Source organism: Mastigoproctus giganteus, chromosome 13 (assembly GCF_048544385.1).
Source record: "Mastigoproctus giganteus isolate SK-2022 chromosome 13, ASM4854438v1, whole genome shotgun sequence".
In the NCBI taxonomy this organism is placed as follows: domain Eukaryota; kingdom Metazoa; phylum Arthropoda; class Arachnida; order Uropygi; family Thelyphonidae; genus Mastigoproctus; species Mastigoproctus giganteus.
In genome coordinates, this window is record NC_143587.1 from 85,431,096 (window position 1) to 85,456,850 (window position 25,755).

General features: G+C 34.2%; 1 protein-coding gene across 1 annotated transcript in view; it reads right to left on the minus strand.

Annotated features, from left to right (window-relative positions):
* Nucleotides 1-13,494: 13,494 nt before the first annotated feature.
* The window catches only part of LOC150076231 (uncharacterized), a 120,710-nt gene continuing 108,449 nt past the window's right edge, over nt 13,495-25,755 (minus strand). The window contains exons 5-6 of the mRNA XM_090387292.1: nt 17,872-18,407; nt 13,495-15,146 (exon numbers count right to left, since the gene is read on the minus strand). Of these exons, the coding sequence (XP_090243418.1) occupies nt 13,495-15,146; nt 17,872-18,407 (2,188 nt within the window). The remainder of the gene's footprint in view (nt 15,147-17,871; nt 18,408-25,755) is intronic.

Consider the following 25,755-nt stretch of genomic DNA (forward strand, 5'->3'; position numbering starts at 1 on the left):
AATAGTTTTGTGTTTATTTTACATTGTTTTATTTTATTTTTGATGGTATTAAAAGTGTTGTTATTTTGAATACAAGTGTATAAAAAACACATTTTTAAATACAGTATAAATTTCCCAGTTTGGTGGAAGTGCCTCTGGTATTACAAGATCAGTGCACTAAGTAGCAAATTGAGTTTGCTCAACACTATGTAAGAAAAATGGCTTTGGTTGTCACTTTTATGAAAAATAAATGTAATTTTTCAAATAAAAATAATTACATTTAGTAAGCATTGCAATTCATTAGAAATTTGTATACTGCAAGAATTTTAATCAAATGAAAACTTTCATTAGAAGAAAAAAAAAAATTGGGACCTGTCAAACCCATACCACTGTTTGTTTACAATTGTGGTACCAAACCATCAACTGAGCAAGGATCACGGGAAGGTGTTACAAGAAGCAATCAAAAAACATCCACAATGGTGAAGATCACAAACCCAGTTGGTATGAGAGACTCCAATGACATGTTCAGACATCCTGGCCTCCCTCCCACCCCAGATGTTTTGCACACTGGGGCCACCAAAAGGAGACAGCATCTGGATGATCATCAGATCACCAATTCCCATAATGACTTTGTTCTTTCTAGTACTTCTCAGTACCACTGTGTTCAGCTAAAAACAATGCTGGTTTTGGGGGCCTGACACAATATTAGAAGCTAAAAAACTTTATTCTATCTAACCAATCTCATCATTATAATGAAATCATTACAAAAGAGCTAGCTATAAAGAAAACTTTAATATAATTGACTTTGACTATAGTAAAGATTCAGACACAGTCTCGCACGAAAATCTTCTGTATAAATTGGAGCACTGTATTATTAAATACAAGTAACTGCTGCAAATGAAATAATGGTTAAATAGTAGAAGACAGCAGAGGTTACAAATTTTTAGAGATAAAAAAATTTCAAACACAATTCCCTTTTAAAGTTACAAATGAACTACTACAGAATAAAAATGCGTGGGTGCATATAAATTATCAGATGACACAGAAGCCTATGGTAGATATAGGCTAGTCTGTAATCAAGTCACAAAGGAGGTTAGGCAAGTGAAGGCAGATTACGAGAAATATTTAGAAAAGGATGCAAAAAAAACAGCAAAGACTGCTTTACTTATGTAAACTCTAGAAGGAAGGGGATGAATCAGATTGATCCACTTGATGTTGATGGTCTGATTGTTGATGATCCTGCTCAGATAACTAACAAACAATGAGTAGTTTGCATTTACATTCACACATGAGGAGTTATTCAAGGAGTGGAATGCCAGATGTTTATCAAACTCTAACAGGAATCTAAATGATTTTGTTAGAATTAAGAGCAAAGTGGAGGAGAAATTGTTGAAGTAAAACATAAGAAAGGCACCTGGGGTGGATGAGCACTATCCACCAAAAGAAGTAAGCACACCCTTAGCAATAATTATGAGAGTATCCTTGGATTCAAGGGAGGTCCTCACAGGCTGGAGTTGAGCAAATGTATCCCCAATTCACAAAGGGGGATCAAAGGGTTATATGAGTAATTATAGACCAGGGTTTAACTTCTATTCTGGGAAAGATAATGGAGTCACTAGTTAAAAAGGCACTGCAGGATCATCTACACAAGGCTAAGATATAGTTCAGACACAGAATGGGTTGGTTGGTTAAGGGGAAGTCTTGTCTGATCAATCTGAATGGATACTATACTGTGGTCACATAGGAACTGGGTGCAAAAATAAATTTTGATATATGCTTGGATTTTAGGAAAGCTTTTGATACTGTTACATATGTAAGACTACTGTACAAATTGGAGCAGCATGACATTAAGGGCAAGTTGTTGTTATAGATAAAGGGATAGTTGAGTGAGAGAAGACAGGAGTGGCAATTAATAAACACTGCTCTTCTTGGACTAATGTTATTAGTGGAGTGCCCCAAGGTTTGGTGTTGGGTCATTGTTGTTTTCTATATTTATCAATGATATTGATGAAGTTATATCAGGCTTAATGCCGAAGTTTGCAAATGATGCAAAGGTTGGCAGGGTGGTTAATGACAGTAATGATGGTATGCTACTGCAACAGGATCTATAAAGGTTAGGCAGATGGACTGAGAATGGCAACTGAAGTTTAACACTGACAAATGCAAAGTACTGCATATAGCTAGCAGCATCTACAGAGTAACATACCAACTGTGCAGTACTGCACTCAGGGTAGTGAAGAATGAAAAGGACTTGGGGTAATTGTGCAGTCAGATATGAAGTTTTCTGAACAGTGCAGACAGGCTGCCAGAGCAGCTCATGGGGTATTGTTAATGACGTACAGAAATTTTGCTAGCAAGGATAAGGAGGTGATTATCCCACTGTACAAGCAATGGTCAGGCCACATCTTGAGTAATGTATACAGGTGTGGAGGCCTCATTTTAGGAAGGATGTAGAGCTGCTGGAGAGAGTAAAGAGGAGGGTTATGAGATTGGTGAGGAGAATAAAGGGTTGCCCTTACCAAGAAAGGCTTAAGTTCTGGAAACTGCAGCATCTGGAGACTAGGTACCTGTGAGGTTATCTGATAGGTATATCCCTGAATGGTTTGAGCAAGCTCAGTGCAGATGGGATTATTCCTCTTTCCTAGATTACGAACCTGAGGGGGCATAAATTCAAATGTTGAGGAATAATAGATGTAGAATAGATGTAAAATTTTCCTTTACTTAGTAGTTGGTTGATTGCTGGAACAAACTTCCATCTGTGGTTGTGGAAGTATAGCCTAAATAAATTCAAGGAAGAACTGAACAAACTTTTGGAGTGAATGGACGGGTGAAATGGGGAGGTTTTTATTTTTTTTTGCTGATGCTGTATAAGCTTGCTTTTTTGCATCATATGCCTCTACTAATTCTTCATAGGTCAATATTCATTAATGACTGATGAATGTATAAGTTTAATATCTAAGTTTCCTCAAGATACAAAGGCAGGCAGGCAGGATAAAAAATTGGTATAATCAATTCATATTATGTCAAGCCTGAGCTAAATTGGTTTGATGGTCTGAAAATCAACAAGGTATAACTGATAAATGCAGGGTGCTGAATCTGAGTTATCAAGTAATCCTAGGTTACCTTATTAGCTGTAAGTCATAAATTGCACTCCCAACATTGATGGCCTCAGTGTTTTACCCAAGAATATCAGAATTACAAATCAGCAAACATCAGTAGTTCGATCAATCAAATCAGCAGCCTCAGTTAGGTGTCTTCAGTGAACATGATTAGAATTTTCAACAAGTTAAACTAAGTCATGCAGTCTAATTAGTTTTTAATTTATGATAATAAAATGAAAGATAATTTATAAATTATCTTTCTAATTTATGCTTCCGGAAGGTATTGGAATGATCCTGTTGTGTATAGACTGCTAGAGATGTAATGGTATGGGGCATGAAAGCCAGGATCAATAGAAATCTGGAAATTATTTCTTTCTTTTTCATATATACACAGACAAAACACACACAAATATATATATATATATATGAAATTATGTAGAAGAATATGGAATATGAGGAATAGAAATAGAAAAACGAGTATCAGAAGATTAATGCCATCAAAATAATGATTGAACATTACACAGTCTGTATATAACCTTATTTTTTTATATTTAATACCAATTGGATAAATTGCATACAACTGGAGCAATTTAATAAGAATTTAGAATATAAGTATTAAGGGTGAAAACTATACCCAAGAGCCAAGTATTTAGGTAACCTAAGTTGGACTTCTTTGTTGTACCCTATAAATAAACACATATATTATAATAAAATAGTAAAATTAAAATGATGATGATGTAACTAATTATTGATATTTGGATATCATTGAATGGAACGTTAACTAGGGCTAGCTCCACTCAATAAATTAGCTGAGGCTATCTGTTTCTGTTTGTCATTTGCCAGTTATTCTAGGTTCAAATATACTGAGAATTTACCGCTAATATTCTATCAGTTTAGTTTAATTACTTTAATATACCTCAAATTTAGCAGAATAACCGCTAACACGGCAGATAGCAGTGAAAATTATTAATAATAAAAAATAATGGAAGTGAATCAAGAATAATAAAAGTGAGTTTTTTTTTTTTTTTTTTTTTGTAGTAGTTGTTGGTGCATCGGCTTCTGTGGCCATAATGCACCTCCCAAGGTTTTTACAGTACTTTGATCCAAACCCGAGGCGGGATTCGAACCCGCGACCTTTGGGTTGCTAGGTAGGCACTTTACCCACCCGGCTAGCCCGGTCAGCAATTTATTTATGTAGTGAAAAGAAAAGGCTTATGCCAAATTAAGGCAAATAGGAAGAGGAAAAAGGATAGTAATAGACCTCAATCTCCCTTGAATTACTCTAATAGATTTTGAGGTATAAAAATTAGAGTTAGCAAGCAAAAAGCATAGAAACAGCATATTATACAGATACTTGGGATTTAACGGGATCGTAACTGCCCGACCTTTCAGTAAGGATCCTGGTATTACAGTATGTAGTGATATTTGTTGTAAATTAGAAGAAATTTTAGAATACCCAATGTTTCCTAAATCCAATAATGAATAGAAAAATTATCAGGTAATTATCATAACAGGTATCATATCAGGTAATTTTTCTATTCATTATTGGATTTAGGAAACATTGGATATTCTAAAATTTCTTCTAATTTACAACAAATATCACTACGTACTGTAATACCAGGATCCTCACTAAACGGTTGGGCAGTTATGATCCCTGTAAATCCCAAGTATTTATATAATATGCTGTTTCGATGCTTTTGCTTTCTGTTTGCTAACTCTAAATTTTTATACCTAAAAATCTATTAGAGTAATTCAAGGGAAATTGAGGTCTATTACTATCCTTTTTCCTCTTCGCCTTAATTTGGAATAAGCCTTTCCTTTTCACTACATAAATAAATTGCACTAATTAATAGTTGGTACATGTACTTACTTTTATTATTTTCGATTCACTTCCATTATTTTTTATTATTAACAATTTTCACTGCTATCTGCGTGTTAGTGGTTATTCTGCTAAATTTAAGGTATATTAAAGTAATTAAACTAAATTGATAGAATATTAGCAGTAAATTCTCAGTATATTTGAACCTAGAATAACTGGCAAATGACAAACAGAAACAGATAGCCTCAGCTAATTTATTGATGGGATATATTGAGTGGAGCTAGCCCTAATTAACGTTCCATTCAATGTATCCAAATATCAATAATTAGCTACATCATCATTTTAATTTTACTATTTCATTATAATATAAGTGTTTATTTATAGGGTACAACAAATAAGTCCAACTTAGGTTACCTAAATACTTGGCCCTTTAGCCGCATGGGTATAGTTTTCACTCCTAATACTTATATTATAAATTCTTATTAAATTGCTCCATTTGTATGCAATTTCTTCAATTTATCCAATTGGTATTAAATTTAAAAATATATAAAATAAGGTTATATATGTATATATATATGCTGTCCATATACTGCATATTTTAGCAGAAGCACTGGATATTATGTTTTTTCCTGTGTGCTGATTACAGGAATGAATATGGCAGATGTGCAGAAACAAAATGCTTTCAGTTCGTACACAAAAAGTTGTTCCTTTTTATATATATATAAATCACGGATTACTTTTTGCTATTGAAATTTAATGCATACTTACATTAACTTGTTATCCTTAAGGACAGAAATGCTTTCAAATGATAATGCAATATTCACTACAGCAAATGTGTGAAAGAGTGAAACAGTGAAGCCTTCAAGTATCTCCTGACCAACCCTATCCCTTAATCTCCAAGCATCTTCAGTATGAACTGGAAAGGCATGCTGATCAGTAAAATTCTTGAATTACTGTAAAAACTGAGGGCAGTTCTGTTACACAAATGGTCCAACATTCCTCATATCACTCACAGATGGAGTCAACACCTTGACTCCATCACATCAAAGTATTTACTTTTACTTTTTTACATAAAATATTAGTTTAAAGACAGCAGTGCCCAGTAATAACTACTCCCTGAATTCTGCCACTCAACCATCCCTTTATCCACAGCAGTAACTTGCCCCTAATGCTACATTGCTCTAATCTGTACGGTAGCCTTTCATGAGGGAAAAAAAAATAATAATACTAAAAAATAAATAAATAAAAAGTTTCAGAAATATTTTTTCATTCAGATCTTGATATCATTAGCTACTAGGACGTTTTTTCATTGTGTGATTATAGCTAATTAGTTGGGCAGGCAAGTTTCCCCACTTAACAAATCCATGCAATGATTATCATCACTGCATTCCTCTCAAGATGACCCTCCAATTACTTCTCTGATCACTTACTCCATTAAACAGAGGTCAGGCTTGCATGTATGTAATTATTCACTTTGCAGTTTGATCCCCTTCATGAGTAATGGATACATTTGCACATCTCCAATTTGTAGGAACCTCCCTTGTATTTTAGGATGCTTTCGTAATTATGATTAAAGGTTTGCTTTTGTTTTAACATAATTCGATAGATTCCACCAACAATAGGTGCCTTATTTACTTGTTGCTTTAATTTCTCTTCATAACAGTTATAACGTAACTATTTGTTAAGTCACTGTCATCTAGCAGTTCCTTTATCTGGAGATTCTGGATGAATGAAAATTCACTGCTGATAATCAAATTGAGTACTGTTTTCTCTTTTTGCTTCTCTAACATGTTGATGTAGAAAACAGTCACCCAGTAAATCCAGAAAAGTTCTGCCAACCTGTGAGTGACCAACCCACAAGTTTGTCAATATCTGGAAAGTTAAATTGCCTCATTATAAGACAGTGATTTACTGACCCACTCTTGTCTAAATTTCTCTGTAATTCAAGTCTCCCTTTTATAATTCATACAACTGATAGTCTTAAGCACTTCTCAGTACCAGAGTAATCTCCTTTCTTGAATTTATATTCTTGCTCTTACCTTTGGTTAATGAAATCTCATTTGTCATCTCACTTCAGTCATCCACTGCTAACAATTCGTGTATTATTATACTGGTAATATTATTTGGTTCATTGGTTATGAAAAGATAAAGGATATTCTTTCCCTATATACTCTTCCTGACACACTGACAGATATTAGTCATAGAGTTGATATAAAAAAAAATTATTTACAATCAATTAGTGCTGAGTGGAAATCTACCATTATAAGGAACTCAGACTCACTTGTCTATTCTAAATTAATAAAGAGGTCCTTATTGTACTCTTTGAGATTTGTGGCCTATAGCAACACAGGTAACTTTCAACTTTCCTTTAACACTGTCTCACATCACAGGGAATCAATGAACTTTTGAAACTGTTTCAAATTGGTATGATCCAATTGCATTCAGGCAGTTTTTAATCAAAACATAGTTCCACCTTTCTGTTCCTTCCTTGGGCACATTGTATGATCAAAATTAAAAGTTAACATTTTCTATATGGATAATACTAAGCTTCAGTTAATCTTGTTATACCAACATCTTTTGATCTAACAAGTAGCTAACAACTGGATGCGTATGCATGTGTGTGTAGTTAGTGAATTAGACAATGCTGATTATTAAACCTATGTCTTGCAGGTAAACTGTTATATGCCATATTAATCTTTGGGGGACTGGCTGGTTCAGTGCTTCACCCAGCCTTATGATTAAAAATAAGGTTTAATACCTTCACTTCTGGCTTTACTGACAATTTATTATGAACTGAACTCAAAAATTACAGGATTACATTCTGGATTGGGGAAGGCAGAGACATTTTTGGACTTTCTTCTCACTATAGGTAAATTAGTCAACTGCTGGCAAAGGTTGTGTGACAAAAATATCATTTTTCTTCTTTCAAATCAGAATAAAATGGTTTTTGAAGTCAGATGGTTTTTCCACCAAGTAGATAAAAATCCCCATGATGGACACATGCACCAACACACAGTTAAAATGTTAAGTGGCAAAGAAAAATAGGATTTAATATCTAAAGACAATACAGAATGTAATGTACACAAGCCAAATGAATGTAATGTACACAAGCCAAAGAATGTAAAAAAAAAAAAAAAAAAAAAAAAAGTGCCACCTAATTGGGCAGATACAGCAGCCATTTTACTGTTTATCTAAATTAATATCACACTGCATCAATTACAATCAAATTTTTAAAATTAGCAAAAATACAGGACAGGACAGGATGTTATATAAAGGAAATACAAGGGAAATTTTTTTTTTTTTTTTTTTAGATTTTATGCCACGGCAACTATGGCCACTAAACATTGTTAGACTATCGAAATAATGGTTATTGTTATTGTTATTATTTGGTTTTTAGGAGCACTAGCAACTAAGGCCATATTGCTCCGGGATATACGGTGGTCATTCCCTGACCTTTCCGCATCCTCCGTATTTGGTGGTGACAGGCTCGAACCCCGGTCTAATCAAGAAGCGTGCTATGCACTGCTGCTCCTTCCCACCTGGCTACGGAGGCGCCTCGAAATAATGGCACGTTCCGATCAGATGTATGCATACAGTCACACGATTACTTTATTTGTTTACGTTCACCATTTTCAAAATGAACTCTGTATTGATATCACAGATTATACTGCTGTTTTATGTTTATTTTAAATTAAAAACCCCTCACTATGGTTCCTAAAATTAATAAACCTCATATAGAGAAGAAAGAAGAACAACATTAAAGCTTAGTGACAAACTTGATATAATCCAAACTATTACATTATGGTCACCAGGAGTGTTAATTCATATACCCATGTGTATTGTGTCTGTAAATTTTGTGTGTTCTCTGCTCGATTTGCTTGTTTTACTGGACGAAAACCCCCAGTTTCTGTGGAAAAAACTTTGCTAACTCACCTGAGACCCACTAACTCAGCCACAATGTGAAAAAAGCCCATTAAAGTTCCTTGCATCATCGAAGGGATTTGAACCCGGGACTTTTCCATCTGGTGTGGAGAGGGCGGTGACAATAGCACTGTGCTACATGCACAGACTAAACTTGATATAATAAAGAAAATAGAACGGGGCATAAGCAGAAGTGTATTAATGGCAGAATATAACATTGGATCATCAACATGTTTATGTTTTTTTTATGTGCAGTTAAAAAAATTGCATTCTTAATATTACTCTCTATTTCTTATTTGGCCTCATTATTTCTGCATTAAATACATTAAAAATAAAACTTTCTAGATAACAGAAAAATCGAAATGACAGTACCTTGAATCCCCGAAGGTGTCATTATTTTGAAAGTCTACTGTACATGTATTCTGTAATCAGTTTGCCTGTTTTGTGGGATGAAAAACTGTAAGCCTCAATTCAGAAACTTAGCAATAGTGAGAAAAAAGTTCACAGTTCTTCCTCTCTCAGAGAGGAAGTATTTAGCATTTCTCAACTTTGGTCAGTGATGGGAATCAAACTCAGACTTTTTACAAATGGTGTGAGATAACAGTGATTGTGAAAACTGCTAGCTGTGGGGGTTGTTTGGTGGAAGTAAGTCAGCTGCAGGCCTGATATACATATATGTGCTGTCATAGTTTTGTTTTGCACAGGTGTTGATTGAATACATATCACTTAGTACTTACTGGTAAGAAAATTTTGCTTTCTTTAAGTTACCACAGTACCATTCACTGTATCAATAATCATATGTCAGTGCAGTACGAAACCTAAATACTAGGGAAAAATTCTGGACAGTTAGTTGCCATTAAAAATTAAGTTGGCTGCAAGAATTGGTCTTCTAGCAACAAAACTCCTGAGATCCCCAGAGTAACAGAATAAAACTGATCAGACGTATGAATACACTTACCTTGTCACCCCACCATCCCATCCCTCTCTCCAGTGCATAGTTTTAGAATGCACTTTCAACAATAAAAATCAAGAGTTCAAAAAATGAGCCACAAAACTGAAAAAAATTTAATGATTTGTGAAAAAAAATATGAAAAATGGAAATTAAATTGTCTAGTATCTCAGTGGATTCACTGAACAATGAAAATTTGAGAGTTGAAAAGTCTGAAAAATTTCAGGAACAGATTAAAAAACCTTTTAAAGGAGATTTTTAAGTGGGCATTTACTATTTGCCATCCAAGGAATGCTGGAGTTAGTCAGTGAATTATTGAAAGAGGAATTCAGAATAAAATTTAAGCTCTAAAGTGACTATCCAGAATGCTCAGCAAAAGCTATCACCTTACTTATGTAATGCTACTTTCTCCAAGCTGACAATAATTGAGAACAAAATTTATTCATGTTTACAGGTAGGATATAGGATATCCACCACAGCAACCCTCTGGTAGACAAAAAAATATAATAATAAACAAATAAAAAAAAAATTAAATCTATATTAAAAGTTTGTCAGTATCATCAGTGTGAATTTCAGTATTCCTCTATTACAGTATTAATTTTTGATCCACATTATTTTTAATTAAAAAGCAGCATAGCTATAAAAAGTTCTTTATGGTTCCATATATTTATGCACAAAGCGCACTCTGCATGCAATCCTTTCTTGCTTTTTATCCCAAAAAAAAAAAAAAAAAGCTAACTGGTATATAAAGTAAGTGAAGTGCATATAATTTTATTATTTTTTGGCATGTCCACCAGAGAGTTAAGAGATCTGAGGTGAAATTAAAAATTTAAAATTCAGCTTCTCAATCCTTTGGAAACTGAGAGCGAAGACTGGCAGTTTTCAGAGCTGCCTTAGCTTAAGTCTATTATAGGACAGCAGAGAAATATTCATACGGATAAAAATATTAAAATACTTTTCATTATTAATTATTTATTTTCTTTTATTATGACTTATCTTTATATAAAAACAATGTCTAAAGAAATGGAACTAGTACAAGCAAAAGATGAAAAGGTAGGAGGGAGGGACACTGAAGAATCCGTATACTGATATAGAAAATGAAAAGATTAAGAGAAAAAAAGATGTTGTACAAGTAAGAAACATAGCTAAAAGGGTAATAATCAAGTTTTCTGAATTTAAGATGATTATCTGAAGCCAAACAGTTCTACAAAGCTGATGTGCAGATTCAACATTCTGTTTTTTCAAATTTTATAAATTTTTAATATGTATTCGTGCATTTTATTCAAAATGCACACATACATATTCCTTATTGTTTTCTCGCAAAAGGGCTTCGTATTTTTAAAATGCCTATTGAAAAAGTTTTATCCTACCAGGAATATCAGAAAATGATGTTAAGCACATTTTATGTTAACTGTACTATAGCAAAATTTGATCAGCTGTTGATAAGGAGGGAAATAATGTATCATGCTTTAGGGTCTATTTCATTTATCCCTGTTTAACCATTTCTGGAGTTCATATGTATATTGATTTGAGTGTGTGGGTGGTTGGTTGAGCCCTGAGGAGTAGATATGTTTTTCAAGGTCACTTCAATGTATATTCCAAATAATGTGTCTGTTTATATATGAATTGTCTTACCTTCCAGTAAGTGCTGCCATGTCTTATTTGTTTTTCTAATTGTAGATATACTTTATAATAGATTGGCAGAAAGAAAATTGAACTAAGGAATCGTGCCTGTCAGCCATTGTCTGATTCTAGCTTACAAAAGCCAAAAACTCTGTGGAATTCATATCCAGAAGATAATTAGATTGAATCAAGTGATTCATTAATAGATGTAGAAGATAATATTACATAATAAGGGAAGTAATGATAACTTCAGTTTTTTTTTCTGTTTTTTTCTATAAATTTTTTTCTTAAAATTCTAATTTGATTTTTGATATAATTTCATTCTAATATTGAGAAACCAAGTCAAAATAACAACAAATTAACATTTAAAAGCATTTATATACAAAGTTTATATTTTTATAAATTTTCAAAATTTCATAAAGGAACTCACTATACAGAGCTGGTCATTAGTAGAAAACTCACTGCTCAGGGGGCCCAGACATGTTCGGGGAACTCATTCCAGAAAGGGCTAATGCAAATTAAAATTTTTAAAAACACCCAGCCTATGCACCATGCCAATACTACAGATGCTGATGGAAAACAGTCTATAAGTCTCAGCAGAAATTTCTGGAAGTGAAGTATGGCATATGTGCACACAACGTCTACTAATAAATATCCCAAAATGAGGTAAATGCTTTACATGACAAATGACTACATATAAAAAAAAACTTCAAAAGGTAACAGTTATGCTTATTACAACAGGAAAAATGCAATTATTGTGAACAGAACAGAAAATAAATTTAACTTTTTCCAAAGCATTACATATTTTAAGCAAAATAAGTTGAGCTGAAATATGTTTGACTTACTGAGGACTACCTCGGTAGCATATGAACTAGCTTTTATAGGACACCTTTGTACAAATTGAATTTTACATAGATACATAAAAAGTCAAGATTTCACCTCAGTTTTTACTATATAAAAAATTGTCCTTCTTTATTCTACAAAAATATATCATTTCCAGTGATATAAAACTTCTGTCCTTCAGTAAAATAAGGAAGAGATAAAAAGATCTGTAGCAAGACTGTTACTAATACATTTTTTAATTAACACTATGATTTTTTAACTATTTATGTTACACAGTAAACTTCAAAGTCACTTGCTGAAATATGAATATATTTATAAATTTGCTTCTATAAGTAATTTTTATTGCAGTTTGTACTTTATTAAAAACATAAGACCATGTCTCTCTCTGTATAACAAGGTACATTCATGCAATTGATTACTAAACACATGCTACTCTTCAATATACTCTTTTTACTTCTGTATATAGTTTCAACAATTGATCAATTGTATGTAAATGCAACTCCAGAATGACATTTTGCATGCTGAAAAGCTGATTGAGCCCAGTGATCAGTGGGAACAACTATTGGCTTCTAACTTAGATTTGCAGGGTTTGCTTCATTTTCGGTTATTCCCAGAGCTGTTGCTCTCAACTTTTTGAACCTACGGGGACTTTCTTCATTTTGGGTTATTCTTAAAAATGAAGGATATAATACCCTAGCAAATTTTTCAGTATGCAAAGCATCCCGATGACTGCATACAGACAGTATATCCATTCTTGAAATCATATATACAGGAGAGTATTTTGAAAGGCAGTAAATTTGTTTTGCATCCTCTGTACTTCTAAGTGTACAAATAATTAATTGCTACTTCCTTGAATGCACCCTATATTTCAGTTTGCAAACTGCAATTGTTTCCTGGAAATGGCCCAAGATAATTTCATTGCATCATTTATAAAAGTAACTTTTTAGAACACCTGCAATCTTTTTTATGTATCATTAAGTGAAGTTATAACTACAGTAAATGACAACAATAATAATATGTAGTAATAATAAATAAAATTTTATAAATACCTCTTTTAATGTGTTGATTTCACAAACTTCTGATTATATGCAGAGAAAAATTAAGATATTGTAACAGATACTGTAACAAATTATCTATCTAGGTAAGAAATAACCTTTGTTTATTAATGAACGAGTCCATTTATTTATACATTTTCACAAACACGGTTACTTCAAGTAAACTCTCTACAAAGTTTTTTGAAGTTAAAATTCATTTTAACTTCAAAAAACTGAAGATTTATATCCAGGAAATGCTTCGATTTTAACTTCTACACATGCATCAGAAGCTCTTTCCCGTGCACTAAGAAATGGTTCAATTTCTAAAACAGAATGATACCCAGTCATGTGAGTGCTAATTTCATTTGCTGCTGCTATTTCATCTGTAAACAACTGATCAAATCCACAGCCAAAACAATGGAAAATCCAACGTTTTTGTTTCTCACAGTTTGTAGTCTTTGATATATCGTTTGCAGATGCAGGATGTGAAATAATCTGTGCTAAACACGGAATATCAGAAAAATTATTACTGCTAGGATAAGTTTCACACATAACATCCTTCACCGAGGCATTATTTGTTCTTGGATTACAAGAGAAATTACGTCCATTTAAAGAACTACCCAAATGGCTAACTTTATTTTTCCATGGAAGAGATACTGCAGCAGGAATCTCACCTATAACAATAACATCATCATCATCTGTAACGTTTTCAGTTCCATTTCTGGATTTAACTTCGGATCTCTCATTATTATCCAGTGGTGATACAATGCAACTAGGCAGTCTGCAATGCAAGTTATCTGTTATTGCTACTTGGTCAACAAGATTTCTGGTTGAATTTGTATCCTTAGTCCCAGAATTTGATGAAGCTTCAAAACCATTATTTATTTGTGTCCTAATTCTTTTTAGTGATCTGGAAGAGGATGGCATTACACTTGTGGTATTCCTTTCTCTGTAGTTTAATTTATATCCAAAATCTGATGTGGAAGAATTCTGGGGCCTGCTGATTTTGGTCCTCCTGTCATGCAGTGAATTAGAGTCTTTTGCTTCATTTGTCATATTTATATGAACAGTAGAAGATTCTTTACTTTTTTCAGGGGAATCATCTAGAAGCGTAACTGTAATCTGTCCAACTCTCTTTTGTCGAACTTTAGAGTTTGGCAAAATAGGTAGTATCATCAACTTTTGTATTTCTTTTTCAATATATTTCAAAACAGGAGAACCTGAACCGCAATCTCTAATCTGATCAGCATCAGAATACGGTTTATTAAGATGCAAAGCCTTCTTCTGGATGACTGTATTCCTGGTTGTTTTAGAAAAAGTTTTATTTTTCTTATGTGGTGAGACCTGAAAAGCATTGCCTCTCTGTACCATGCTGCCTACAGATGAACAATTTGGTAATGCAATGACTAATTTTTGTGGAGAAAGATATTTATTTAACTTCATTGGAGAATAATTTATATGGTTACCCAAAAAATACCTTTGGTTTTCTGCACTGGCAAAGACTTTAATATTAGTACCTCCCACATAAATATACTTGCCAAACCTGACCAACTCTTTTCGAACATCGGTAAGGTCCACACTACAATTCTGTGATGGTAAAGTGGGGTGATAAAAATTTGATATTTTAGACTGTCTCAAATGTCTTTGATCTAATTCAGAAGATGCATGCACAATACCGAAATGTTTATAAGAATTATTTCCAAATGTTTGCCTTCTTCTATCAACATGTCCATTGGGAGGACAATCACGATTCCCTTTTAAAACATACCGTCGGCATTTTAATTTCCATTTATTTAATTCTTTTTTGGTCAATCGATGTACTACAACTCTTGCTTTTTTACACAGACGTTTCAATGCACGACCAGTCTTATTCAGTCCTAAGGAAGAGATTAAAAAGAAAAACAATATTAAGAGATTTGTGCAGGAGTCATGAATAATCCCAGTCAGTCAAGAATAACTAAAAAAATGCTAATAAAATGGTTCAAAAACATTCATAACTGAATAAGAAAAAAATGGTTTCTTTAATGTGGTAGTAATATGGTCCATTTTTATAACATGAGCGGTATGGCATTGCCTAGCAAGGGACTAACTTTAAAATCTTAAGTTTTTAGAAACATATTTAGTATCTTGAACTGTGCTTATATTATACTAATGTCTGATCTTTTATCAGTACATTTCAATACTTAAGTTTATTATTTATTATTTTTTAATATTAATTCAAAATGTTTATTTTAAATGCTGTGTTTTTGGCCACTAGAAATACTTATTAGTTTTAATGAAATAAAAAAAAGATTATTAATTATTTTTAAACTTTTAAAAAGTAGGTTGGTATCACAAAACAGAAACACGATACTATTAATTATTGCCAAATTTAAACATGTTTCTTGCACAAAACTTTGACATTAGTCCAGCACTGCAAATTAATCTAGAAAATACTTTGAAATTCATTTTTCAATGAAAAAATTTAATAATGTATTATTATTTTTACTGTGTTAAACTAAATTATAAACTTGAAATAATTACATAAAAGCATTCATTTCTATTCTTTTCAAGGTTCCTGTGACATATAGTGGCCACAGATGAGTGATTTCTTCCTGCAGACCTGACCCACTATGGTCCATATCTGCAGCGTAAAATCACTGATAAAATTTTTTTTTTTTTTTTTTTTTAAACGAAACTCCCAAACACAAAAAGTATTCAAACCTACAGTACTTTGTACCGAGCATGGGTTGAAGGTTGAGAAGATCAAAGAAGATACATGATAACATTAGATTTGAATTTCTGTAAATTGTGATTTTCAGGAAATGTGTGAATGGAGGTTGTTCCAGAAAACAGAAGTTGAAGGGATAAATGTGGAAGAAGAAGAAAGGTTAGTTAAGCTGGAGGGTAAAAAGATGCTGACTGGTTATAAGGGAGAGGGGGAATCATAGCAACCAATTCAGAAGAACAGTGATACTGATATTTTAGATTGTTTCAAATGTTTTTGATCTAATTCAGAATATGCATGCACAGTACCAAAATGTTTATAAGAATTATTTCCAAATGTTTGCGTTCTTCTCTCAACATGTTTGCTGGGAAGTCATTAATTAACTGACTGCCCTCTTTTGAATGGAGTCTAAAAGCCTGTTATGTTTGTTTGTTGTTATTTGGTTTTTAGGAGCATTAGCAACTAAGGCCATATTGCTCCGGGGATATGCAGTGGTCATTCCCTGACCTTTCCGTATTCTCCGTATTTGGTGGTCACAGGCTCGAACCCCGGTCTAATCAAGAAGCGTGTGCTACGCACCGAGAGAGAGAGATTATGGGAGCACTGCCCGAGAAGTGGAAACAATATTCCATGGTAGGACAGGTTTGAGATTTGCACAGAGTGAATAGCTATTCAGAAGAAATGTTGAGAGTAAAGGAGAAAAACAAAGTTTTTTAGATGTAGAAGAAGCAATATTTGTGATATGCTTAAGCCAAGAGCTTAGAAGTTAGGGTAATCCCTAATGCGGATATGATCTTGTTTAGAAATATCCAGGACTGAGTTTTAGAATGGTTGAAGTTAACTAAGTTATCTTTTCCCTGCTGGAATATTACCTGGAGATCAGCATTTAAGGAATTGGTAGTGGATATTTGAGAAGATGAAGCTATTTGTAGTTTCTCAAACTGGAAAATGGAACGCAAGGTGCTACTATAAAAAAAAAACTATGGATAGGGTTTCCAGTCAGTAGAAGGTTATTAATATATAAGAGGGAAGAGTGGGAGAAAGAACTGAACCTTAGGGCTGTCTACCATCATCCACATTGAACAGTCAGAGAGAAAATTGGGTATCCAGTTTTTTTTTTTTTTTTTTAAACCATTTAGACCATTTAGACTAAAGTAAGTCATGTTGGAAGCTTATGTAGAAGATCTTTATGCCAAACCATGATCAAAAGCCTTTGAAATGTCAAGAACAACTGCTTCAGTTTCACCAAACTTTTTCAATGAATTTGTCCACATATTACCCATCTGTGGACAAATTATACTGAATTTGTCCACATACGAGTAATATAAGCCAGTATATCACCTGTCAATTGACACTGATGGAATCCAATGACCAGATGGAAGGTTTCTAGATAGTTGAGCAGTAACATGAATCTGATGATCATGATAGGCTAGGGTGCTGAGTGGAAGCATTTAAAAGGAATGCAGCAATTGAAAAATTGGATGTCACAAAAATGAAGAACATTTAGACTAAAGTAAGTCATAAATTTGGCAATTACAAGATAGGTGACCAGCTATATCTCTTCCTCTGCTTCCAAAAGAATCAAAAGAAAGAAGGAGAAGAAGAGAAAAATAAAAAAAAATCAATGCCCAATGCCCAACCAGAGGCATTATAACTTAAGCATAAGCATGTTCAAAGTTTTTTTTTTTTTTTTGAATAGGTCTCTTTTTCAATGGATCTTATATAATTTCCTTGTAAACTGATCACTTTTCAGTCGAATCATTAGCGGCCAACTTACACAGGTTTTACTGTTGATTAATTTTACTACGGTTGGTTGGTTTTACTGTTGGTTTGATTACAAACCCCTATAAAAATAACTGTACTTTAGAAATATATGAAAGAAATAAATACCTTACCTGTTAATAATATTTTATATCTCTCTTGCCGTTGTTTTTTTGTAAATGAATAAGTACGACATCTTTCTGCAACATAATTTTTTTGAGGTCGGTAAGTGACTGGATATTTCAATTCTCTACATCTCAAGTATGGAAAAGGATGGTGGCCAACAAGTGAAAACTGACAATACCGATCATATCTTTTTACTGCTACTTGTGCTGCCACATTGCTTATTGAGCTTTGACATTTTTTAAGCATATGCTGCCCAAGAGGAGAACATAACTCTAGTTCATCAAAAACATTAGCATTTTCACGTTCATCACTTTTTTCGATGGGCATATCAATCCTTGATATTTTTCGACAAGGAAAAAAGAGCTTTGAGTCCTCCGAAGATATTTCATTCCGCTTATCTTTTGATAACAAGCCAAAAATCTGAAGAAATTTGTCTTGCTCAATATTATCATTCTGAAGATCATCTACAGATTCATCAGATAAAGAAATGATTGATGCAGCATCATCTTCAGAATCCACTTCCAGAACCGGTTTTAATAAATCCCTATAAGTCAAAGTGCACACTGATCAATTATCACTATTCAGGCATTAAACAAAATTCAGCATTAATTGTAAATCTGATCAACAATAAAATAAAGTGAAAGTATAGTTTTTCAGTTTAATCTGCATAACACCTAATGTGTATTTAGCACCAGCTCTTACATAATCAGATATATGATAAGATATGAATGTGTAATGAATGGTTTTTGTCTCATATAAATACATTTCTGTACAAACAGAAGCTTTTATAGATACAATTTTCAGGAAAAAAAAAAAAACCCTCTGCTTTTCAGTTTTATAATCCAAACCCAAAAATTAAAGTTTTGGCAAATAAGTTTTGAGGAGGAAAACATTTTATTTATTCAGTAATCCTGTTAACCCTTCTGAAGATGTGTGGGATGAAAATTTATACCTTATGTTTAATAAGCCATTCTCCAGCAAAAAATTTGGACTGAAGTTTCAGCAGGTAGCAATTAAACCTTTTTGGATACAGTTCCAGTACACATATCTGGATTCAAAGTTAATAATGGCGCATTCATAACTTCTAGTCAGATTTCACAACTACAATTTCAACTACAACTACAATTTCACTGAAACAGAGAAAATCATTCAAAAATTATCAGGACCACCACAAGCACCACAATTTGGAATCTCCTCTCTTCGATCTTCTCTGGCTTAAAATCTCTCTACCTCATTGTGTCAAATTCATCTGTTGTCTCTACCGTTCTCCCAACTCCACTAATCACTTGGAGCTCTTTGACTTCCTCTCTTTGCAACTTGACTTTCTCCAGTCCAACTTTCCTAACAGTGAGGTAATTTTCCTTGGTGATTTTAACGTTCACAACTCCAGCTGGCTTCCGTTTTCTAGTCATACTGACCCAGCAGGTCGAGATGCTGAGGCTTTTGCAATTACTAATGACCTAGCACAGATTGTTCATTTACCTACAAGAATACCGACAATCCTAACCATACAGTCAACATGCTTGATCTTTTTCTCATAAACAACCCTTCTAAGTACACAGTCAAAGTGAGTGGTCCTTTAGGCACCTCAGATCACAACTTGGTGATTGTCTCTTCTCCAATGGAACCGTAATCTCATGGCTATTCCCAACCTCGTGTTGTTTGGCATTACAAGAATGCAAAATGGGATGACCTGGAAGAGTTTTGTTTTCTTCTTTTCCTTAGTCGGATTACTGTTTCAAAACTTCTGATGTCAATGTTTGCTCAGATCGTGTCAGTGAAATTATTCTTGTAGGAATGGAATCCTATATTCCACACTCCACTTTAAAATCGCGTCCTTTATTTAAACGTTGGTTTTCCAATAAATGTGCTAAGGCTGTTCAAGAGAAGAACAGCTGCATATCATAAATGGCTTATTTCCAATTCTTCAGTTTCATTTTCTGCCTACACCAAAGCTTGCAACAATTATAAAGCAGTTATTAATCAGTCCAAACTAGATTTTGAACAGACTAAGAGTAGAAAACTTGCTTCTTGCCCTAATGGTAGCCGAGCATTCTGGTCTCTTGCCAAAGCTATTGGCTGCAACTTTTGCCCATCTTTACTCCCACCTCTGTCAAAACCAGATGGTTCTGTTGTCACTTCAGCCAAGGATAAAGCTGACCTGCTAGCATCCCATTTTTCTTCCAGATCATGTATTAATGATCTTGGTAAAACACCTCCCACCATTCCCAACATGCTCCATTCAATGCCTCCTGTGGGCTTCTGTCAAATGGATGTCAGAAGGATTTTGATGAATCTTGATGCTAAGAAAGCTCCAGGTCCCGATGGTATTTCTCCACTTGTTCTCAAAACCTGGCTCCTGAACTTACTCCTGTTCTTTCCCGCTTTTTTCACTTTCTTATTCCAAAGGTGTTTTTTCTTCTGCTTGGAAATTTGCTCATATCCAGCCAGTTCCTAAAAAAGGGTGACAAATCACTCCCATCCAATTATCATCCCATTGCAATTACTTCTACTCTTTCTAAAGTAATGGAGAAATCAATTAACTGCCAACTCTTAAACTACCTAGAAACCTTCTGTCTGATCAATAATCGCCAATATGGATTCCGTGTTGATCCACTGGTGATAGTCTGGCTTACATTACCCATTTATGGACAAATTCAATGGAAAAGGTAGGTGAAACACAAGCAGTTGCTCTTGACATGTGAAAGGCTTTCGATTGTATTTGGCATAAAGGTCTTCTAAATAAGCTTACATCTTATGGTTTGCCAACTGTTTTTTGGTTATCCAGTTTTCTCTCTGATTGCTCACTAAGGGTGATGGTAGATGGTTCTCTGTCTTCTAACTTCTCCACTAATGTTGGTGTCTCCCAAGGTTTCCCCCACTTCTTTCCCCAACTCTTTTCCTCTTGTATATTAATGATCTTCTTCCATTGACTGGAAATTCTATCCCTAGTTTTGCCGATGATAGCACATTGCATTCCACTTTCCATTTTGAGAAACCTTGCCCTGCTCAATCAGCTTCAACTTCTCGAATATCTGCTACCAATTCCTTAAATGCCAATCTCCAGGTAATTCTCCAGTGGGGCAAAGACAATTTAGTTGATTTCAATCCTTCTAAAACTCAGTGGCGTTTTATATCTCGCAAAAAGGATTCTTCTGCTCCTATTCTTACCTTTGGTGACACTCTGAATTCTAGGCAAGTTGATATATCTCTTTTGGGGATTACCCTGGCTTCTAATCCCTCTTGGCACAAACAAATTACAAATATTGCTCCCTCTGCATCTAAAAAACTTGGTTTTCTCTTTCGCTCTCAGCGTTACTTTTCTTCCAAACAGCTGTTCACTCTGTACAAATCGCAAATCTGCCCTACCGTGGAATATTGTTCCCACAACTGGGGCGGTGCAACCTAAACCTCTCTCAGGCTTCTAGATTCCATTCAGAAGAGGGCAGTTAGGTTAATTAATGACTCCTCTCTAACAAAGTCTCTCCACTCGCTGTCTCACAGATGTACTGTTTCTGCTGCATGCCTTTTCTACAGGTGGGAACTGTTCTTCTGAACTGGCTTCTATAATTCCCGCTCTCTCTCTTTCAAAACAGTCCAAACACGTGCTGCCACCAGCCAACATCCATTTACTGTCCAACTTCAAACTCACAGAACCAAATTTTCATCTTCCTTGTTTATTCATTCAACTGCTGTTTTCTGAAACAACCTTCCTTCGTACATATTTCCTGAAAAGTACAGTCTACAGAAGTTCAAGTCTAATGTCAACAAATATTTTCTTTCATCTTCTCAACCTACAACCCAAGCACGGTACCAAGTACTATAGGTTCTAATACCTCTCATGTTTGGGGTTTTCATGAAAAAAAAAAGCAAGCTGATCTGTGCAATATACATGGACAGGAAATGGATGGGATGATTTTTTTGACACAACAGTGGCCAAAAGTGTGGCACTGTTCTCAAACAGTGCAAAAAAAAACCTGTTCTTATTCAAACTGTGCCTTACAGGTTTACATATAAGAGAGAAGTTGCATATTTATGATGCCAGTTATCTCTTTGATCCCCCCCCCTCAAACTATTTATGTTTACTTCTTCTCTGATTCTCATTCATAACTCTAAACCTGAAGATGCATTTTATTAATTCATCTCACATTTCCTATGCAAATAATGAAACTCTCTGAATGTGATAAGCAGTTATTTATTTCAAGATAGGATTACAAGTCAGTCACAGTTTCTGAGATTTCAACTGCATTGCTAGTTATATGCAATATAAAGTACTAAATTTTTTTTGGTTGGTGCAGCATAAGCCTCAGGCTTCCTTGTACCATATGGCTAATATAATAATAATAATAATAATAATAATAATAAAAAAATCCATAAGTCTCACTAGTTAGGTAACTTGAATTCCAATTCAAACACATTCAAAAATTTTTTCTTCTTAACTTAATCATTTTTGTAATTACTTTTATGGAGCATTATAAAAGTAGGTGTATTAATATACATATTTAGCACAAAATATATTTAACCCATCAGAGAGTGAATTTTTTCAAGGAATTTGGAAGTTTGCAAAAATTAAAAACAATGTACATAAAATGCTTTTAAATATTATTAATTTTTCCCCCTATTTTGACTCTATAGTCAAAGAGTAACAGATTATTATCAAAAATAAAATCAAAATTTTGAAAAATGGATATATTTTTTTAAAAAAAACTGTAAAAAATAAAAACTCTTCATTACTTTTTGTTTATATGTGGTAATATCCTCTACATTTCTATATGTATTATTTAATTCAGCTTCATCATACATCCTGATCTGAATTTCAGAGAATGTCTTCAAATTTGGCTTATATAAAAGCCAATATAATCCTGAATATTATTGAAAAGTTGTCTTCCTATAAAGATTTTTTAAAAGCCATCATAAATATAAAAATGGCTACTGTCATCTGGGGAAGTTCGGCCTTTTTAGTATAACTACAGTCCACCATGCAGAAATAAGATATATGGTTAACCCATGAGTAGGCACATCATTATCACTCCAAAAGAGTGTAGTTCCCCCCCCTCCAAAGTGTCCCATTTTAAAATAACTTCAAAATGGACAAGAAATTATTTAAAACTGTTTAAATAATGCACCTTTTATACTGAAAACATTTTAAAATAATTTTTAAAAATGACTTCCACTGGAGCACTTCACATACAGCTGTACTCACTTGTTTTGAAATGAACGTTCAATCACTTGAAGGAAATGAACATTTTCTTCACATATCTAATGTGTTGCTGTTGTTGTGATGGAGTTTTATGACACACAGGCTGCCAGGGCGATACTGTCTCAACAAACCTAATATTAACAGAGCCTTTGTTACCACTTTTTTGTCGTATAAATACTGTAAAGATGGTTGATAAAAGCATTGTGTAATGGAGTGAAAAGAGATGTTTAGAGTTCAGATGTGCTCCTAAGAATTTAATCTGGTTTACAAGAGGAATTAATTTTCATTGGATTTTACCTTGAAACAAGAGGAGATTTTAGAAGGAGTAAATGGTAGATAGTTGGTATTTAAGAGGCCGACATGCAAAGCAAAAAGATCAATATAATCCAGGAAGTCCATATCACTGGTTGAGCAGTCAGCAATCACATGATGAATTTCAAGAGAATACTGCCAGAAGAGGCTGGAAAAGCTAGGAAAATGTCATCAGCATAAGAGCTGATGTTTGGGTGACTTGAAAGAAAAGGAAAGAATATGGCCGAGAAGAACAAGGCCAAGAGGACTTCTCCTTGGGGCAGGTCTAAGCTAATATTCTGAGCACAATTCGCAAGTTTATTAGAGAAGATAAGAGTACAATCATAAAGTAAATGTTCAATCACTTTCAGTAAGGGTCCTGAGATACTGTAATATCTAATTCACATAGGAGGATCAAAGGCTGACAAGTAATTATAGACCTGTGAGTTTAACTTCTGTTCCAGGAAAATTAATGGACGTACTGGTTAAAGAAGCACTGCACGATCATCTAGACAAGACTTCAGTTATAGCTCGGACAGAGCTTGGTTTTATTAAGGGGAAGTCTTGCCTGACCAATTTGATTGGATACTATGATGCAGTCACAAAAGAATTGGATGCAGGGAATAACTTTGATATTATATACTTGGATCTTAGAAAGGCTTTTGATACTGTTGCATATGGAAGACTGCTGCACAAATTGGAGCAGTGTGGCACTGGAGGTAAATTGCTACTATGGATAAAGGGGTTGTTGAGGGGGAGAAGACAGAGAGTGGTAATCAATGGACACTGCTCATCGTGGACTAATGTTATTAGTGGAGTCCCTCAGGGTTCAGTGTTGGGTCCATTATTGTTTTCTGTATTTATAAATAATATTGATGATGGTATATCAAGCTTAATGTCCAAGTTTGCAGATGATACAAAGGTTGGCAGGGTTGTTAAGGCCACTACTGACCCTATGCTGCTGCAACAGGATTTGGAAAGGTTGAGCAGATGGGCTGAGAGGTGGCAAATGAAGTTTAACATTGACAAATGTAAAGTATTACATATGGGAAACAGCAACCGCAGAGCAACCCCTCTGTGGTACTACACTGACAGTGGTAGAGAATGAAAAGGACGTGGGGGTAATTGTGCAGGCAGATATGAAGTTCTCTGAGCAGTGCAGATGGGCTGCAAGAGTAGCTCATATTGTCTTGTCAATGATATACAGGAATTTTTCTAATAGGGATAAGAAGGTGATTATTCCTTTGTATAAGGCAATGGTCAGGCCACACCTTGAGTACTGTATACAGGTCTGGAGGTCTCATTTCAAGATTTTCATTTGATTTTATTTGGTTTTTTATAGCGCATTGGCAGCTAAGGCCATAATGCGCCAAGTCAAATTTTAAAACGCTACTAAACATTTTGGTAGCCAACGCTCATTTCAAGAAGGATGTAGGGCTGCTGGAACGGGTACAGAGAAGGGCAACAAGATTAGTGAATGGAACAAAGGGGTGCTCTTACGAAGAAAGGCTTAAGTTTTGCAAATTACAGTGTCTGGAGACTAGGCACCGGCAAGGTGATCTGATAGAGGTGTATAAAGCCTTGAATGGTTAGAGCATGCTCAATGCGGATGGGATTGTTCCTCTTGCTCAGAATAATCACCTGAGAGGGCATAAATTCAAACTGAGGAAAGACAGATGTAGGATAGATGTGCAAAATTTGTCTTTAGCCAGCGGGTAGTTGGTTGTTGGAACAGACTTCCATCCCTTGTTGTGGAAGTTGATAGCCTAAATAAATTTAAGGCTCAGCTGGACAGGTATTTCAAACGAACAGAGGGGTGAAATGGGAGTGTTTTTTTTTGTTTTTTTTTTGGCTGATGCTGCATAAGCTTGCTTTCTTGCATAATATGGTTCTGCTAATGCTAATCGTTTTGGCACAATGCAACGAATCCGTTAAGAGTCCCTGTCATTGCTTTAGTTCCATCTATTCTTATTGATACGAGCTTAAATAGTGGTAATTTAATTTTTTCAATAAAATTTTTGAATGTGTTAAATATATCAAAACCTCTAGTTCTTTCTTTTAACGAAACCATTCCCAGCAGTTCTTCTCTAGTGGCAGAATCATCAAAAACCATACGAACAAAAACGAACAATTGAGCTGTATCACTGACATCTGCAATTCACTTACATTCACTGACAATTCACTGTATCACTGACATCTGCATGTCTGCAATTCTGCCCAGACACGATAGGAGGGAGTACACCTAATTCTGTTTTTGCACGAACTTTTTTTACACGAATTTGGTTTAACACGAATTCAAAATAAATATTTCATTCTCTTTTTACGCGAGTCATTTTGATTTAACACGATTTCTATGAATTTTTTTTTTTTTTTGCCTAAATTCTAAGAAATTTTTTTTTAT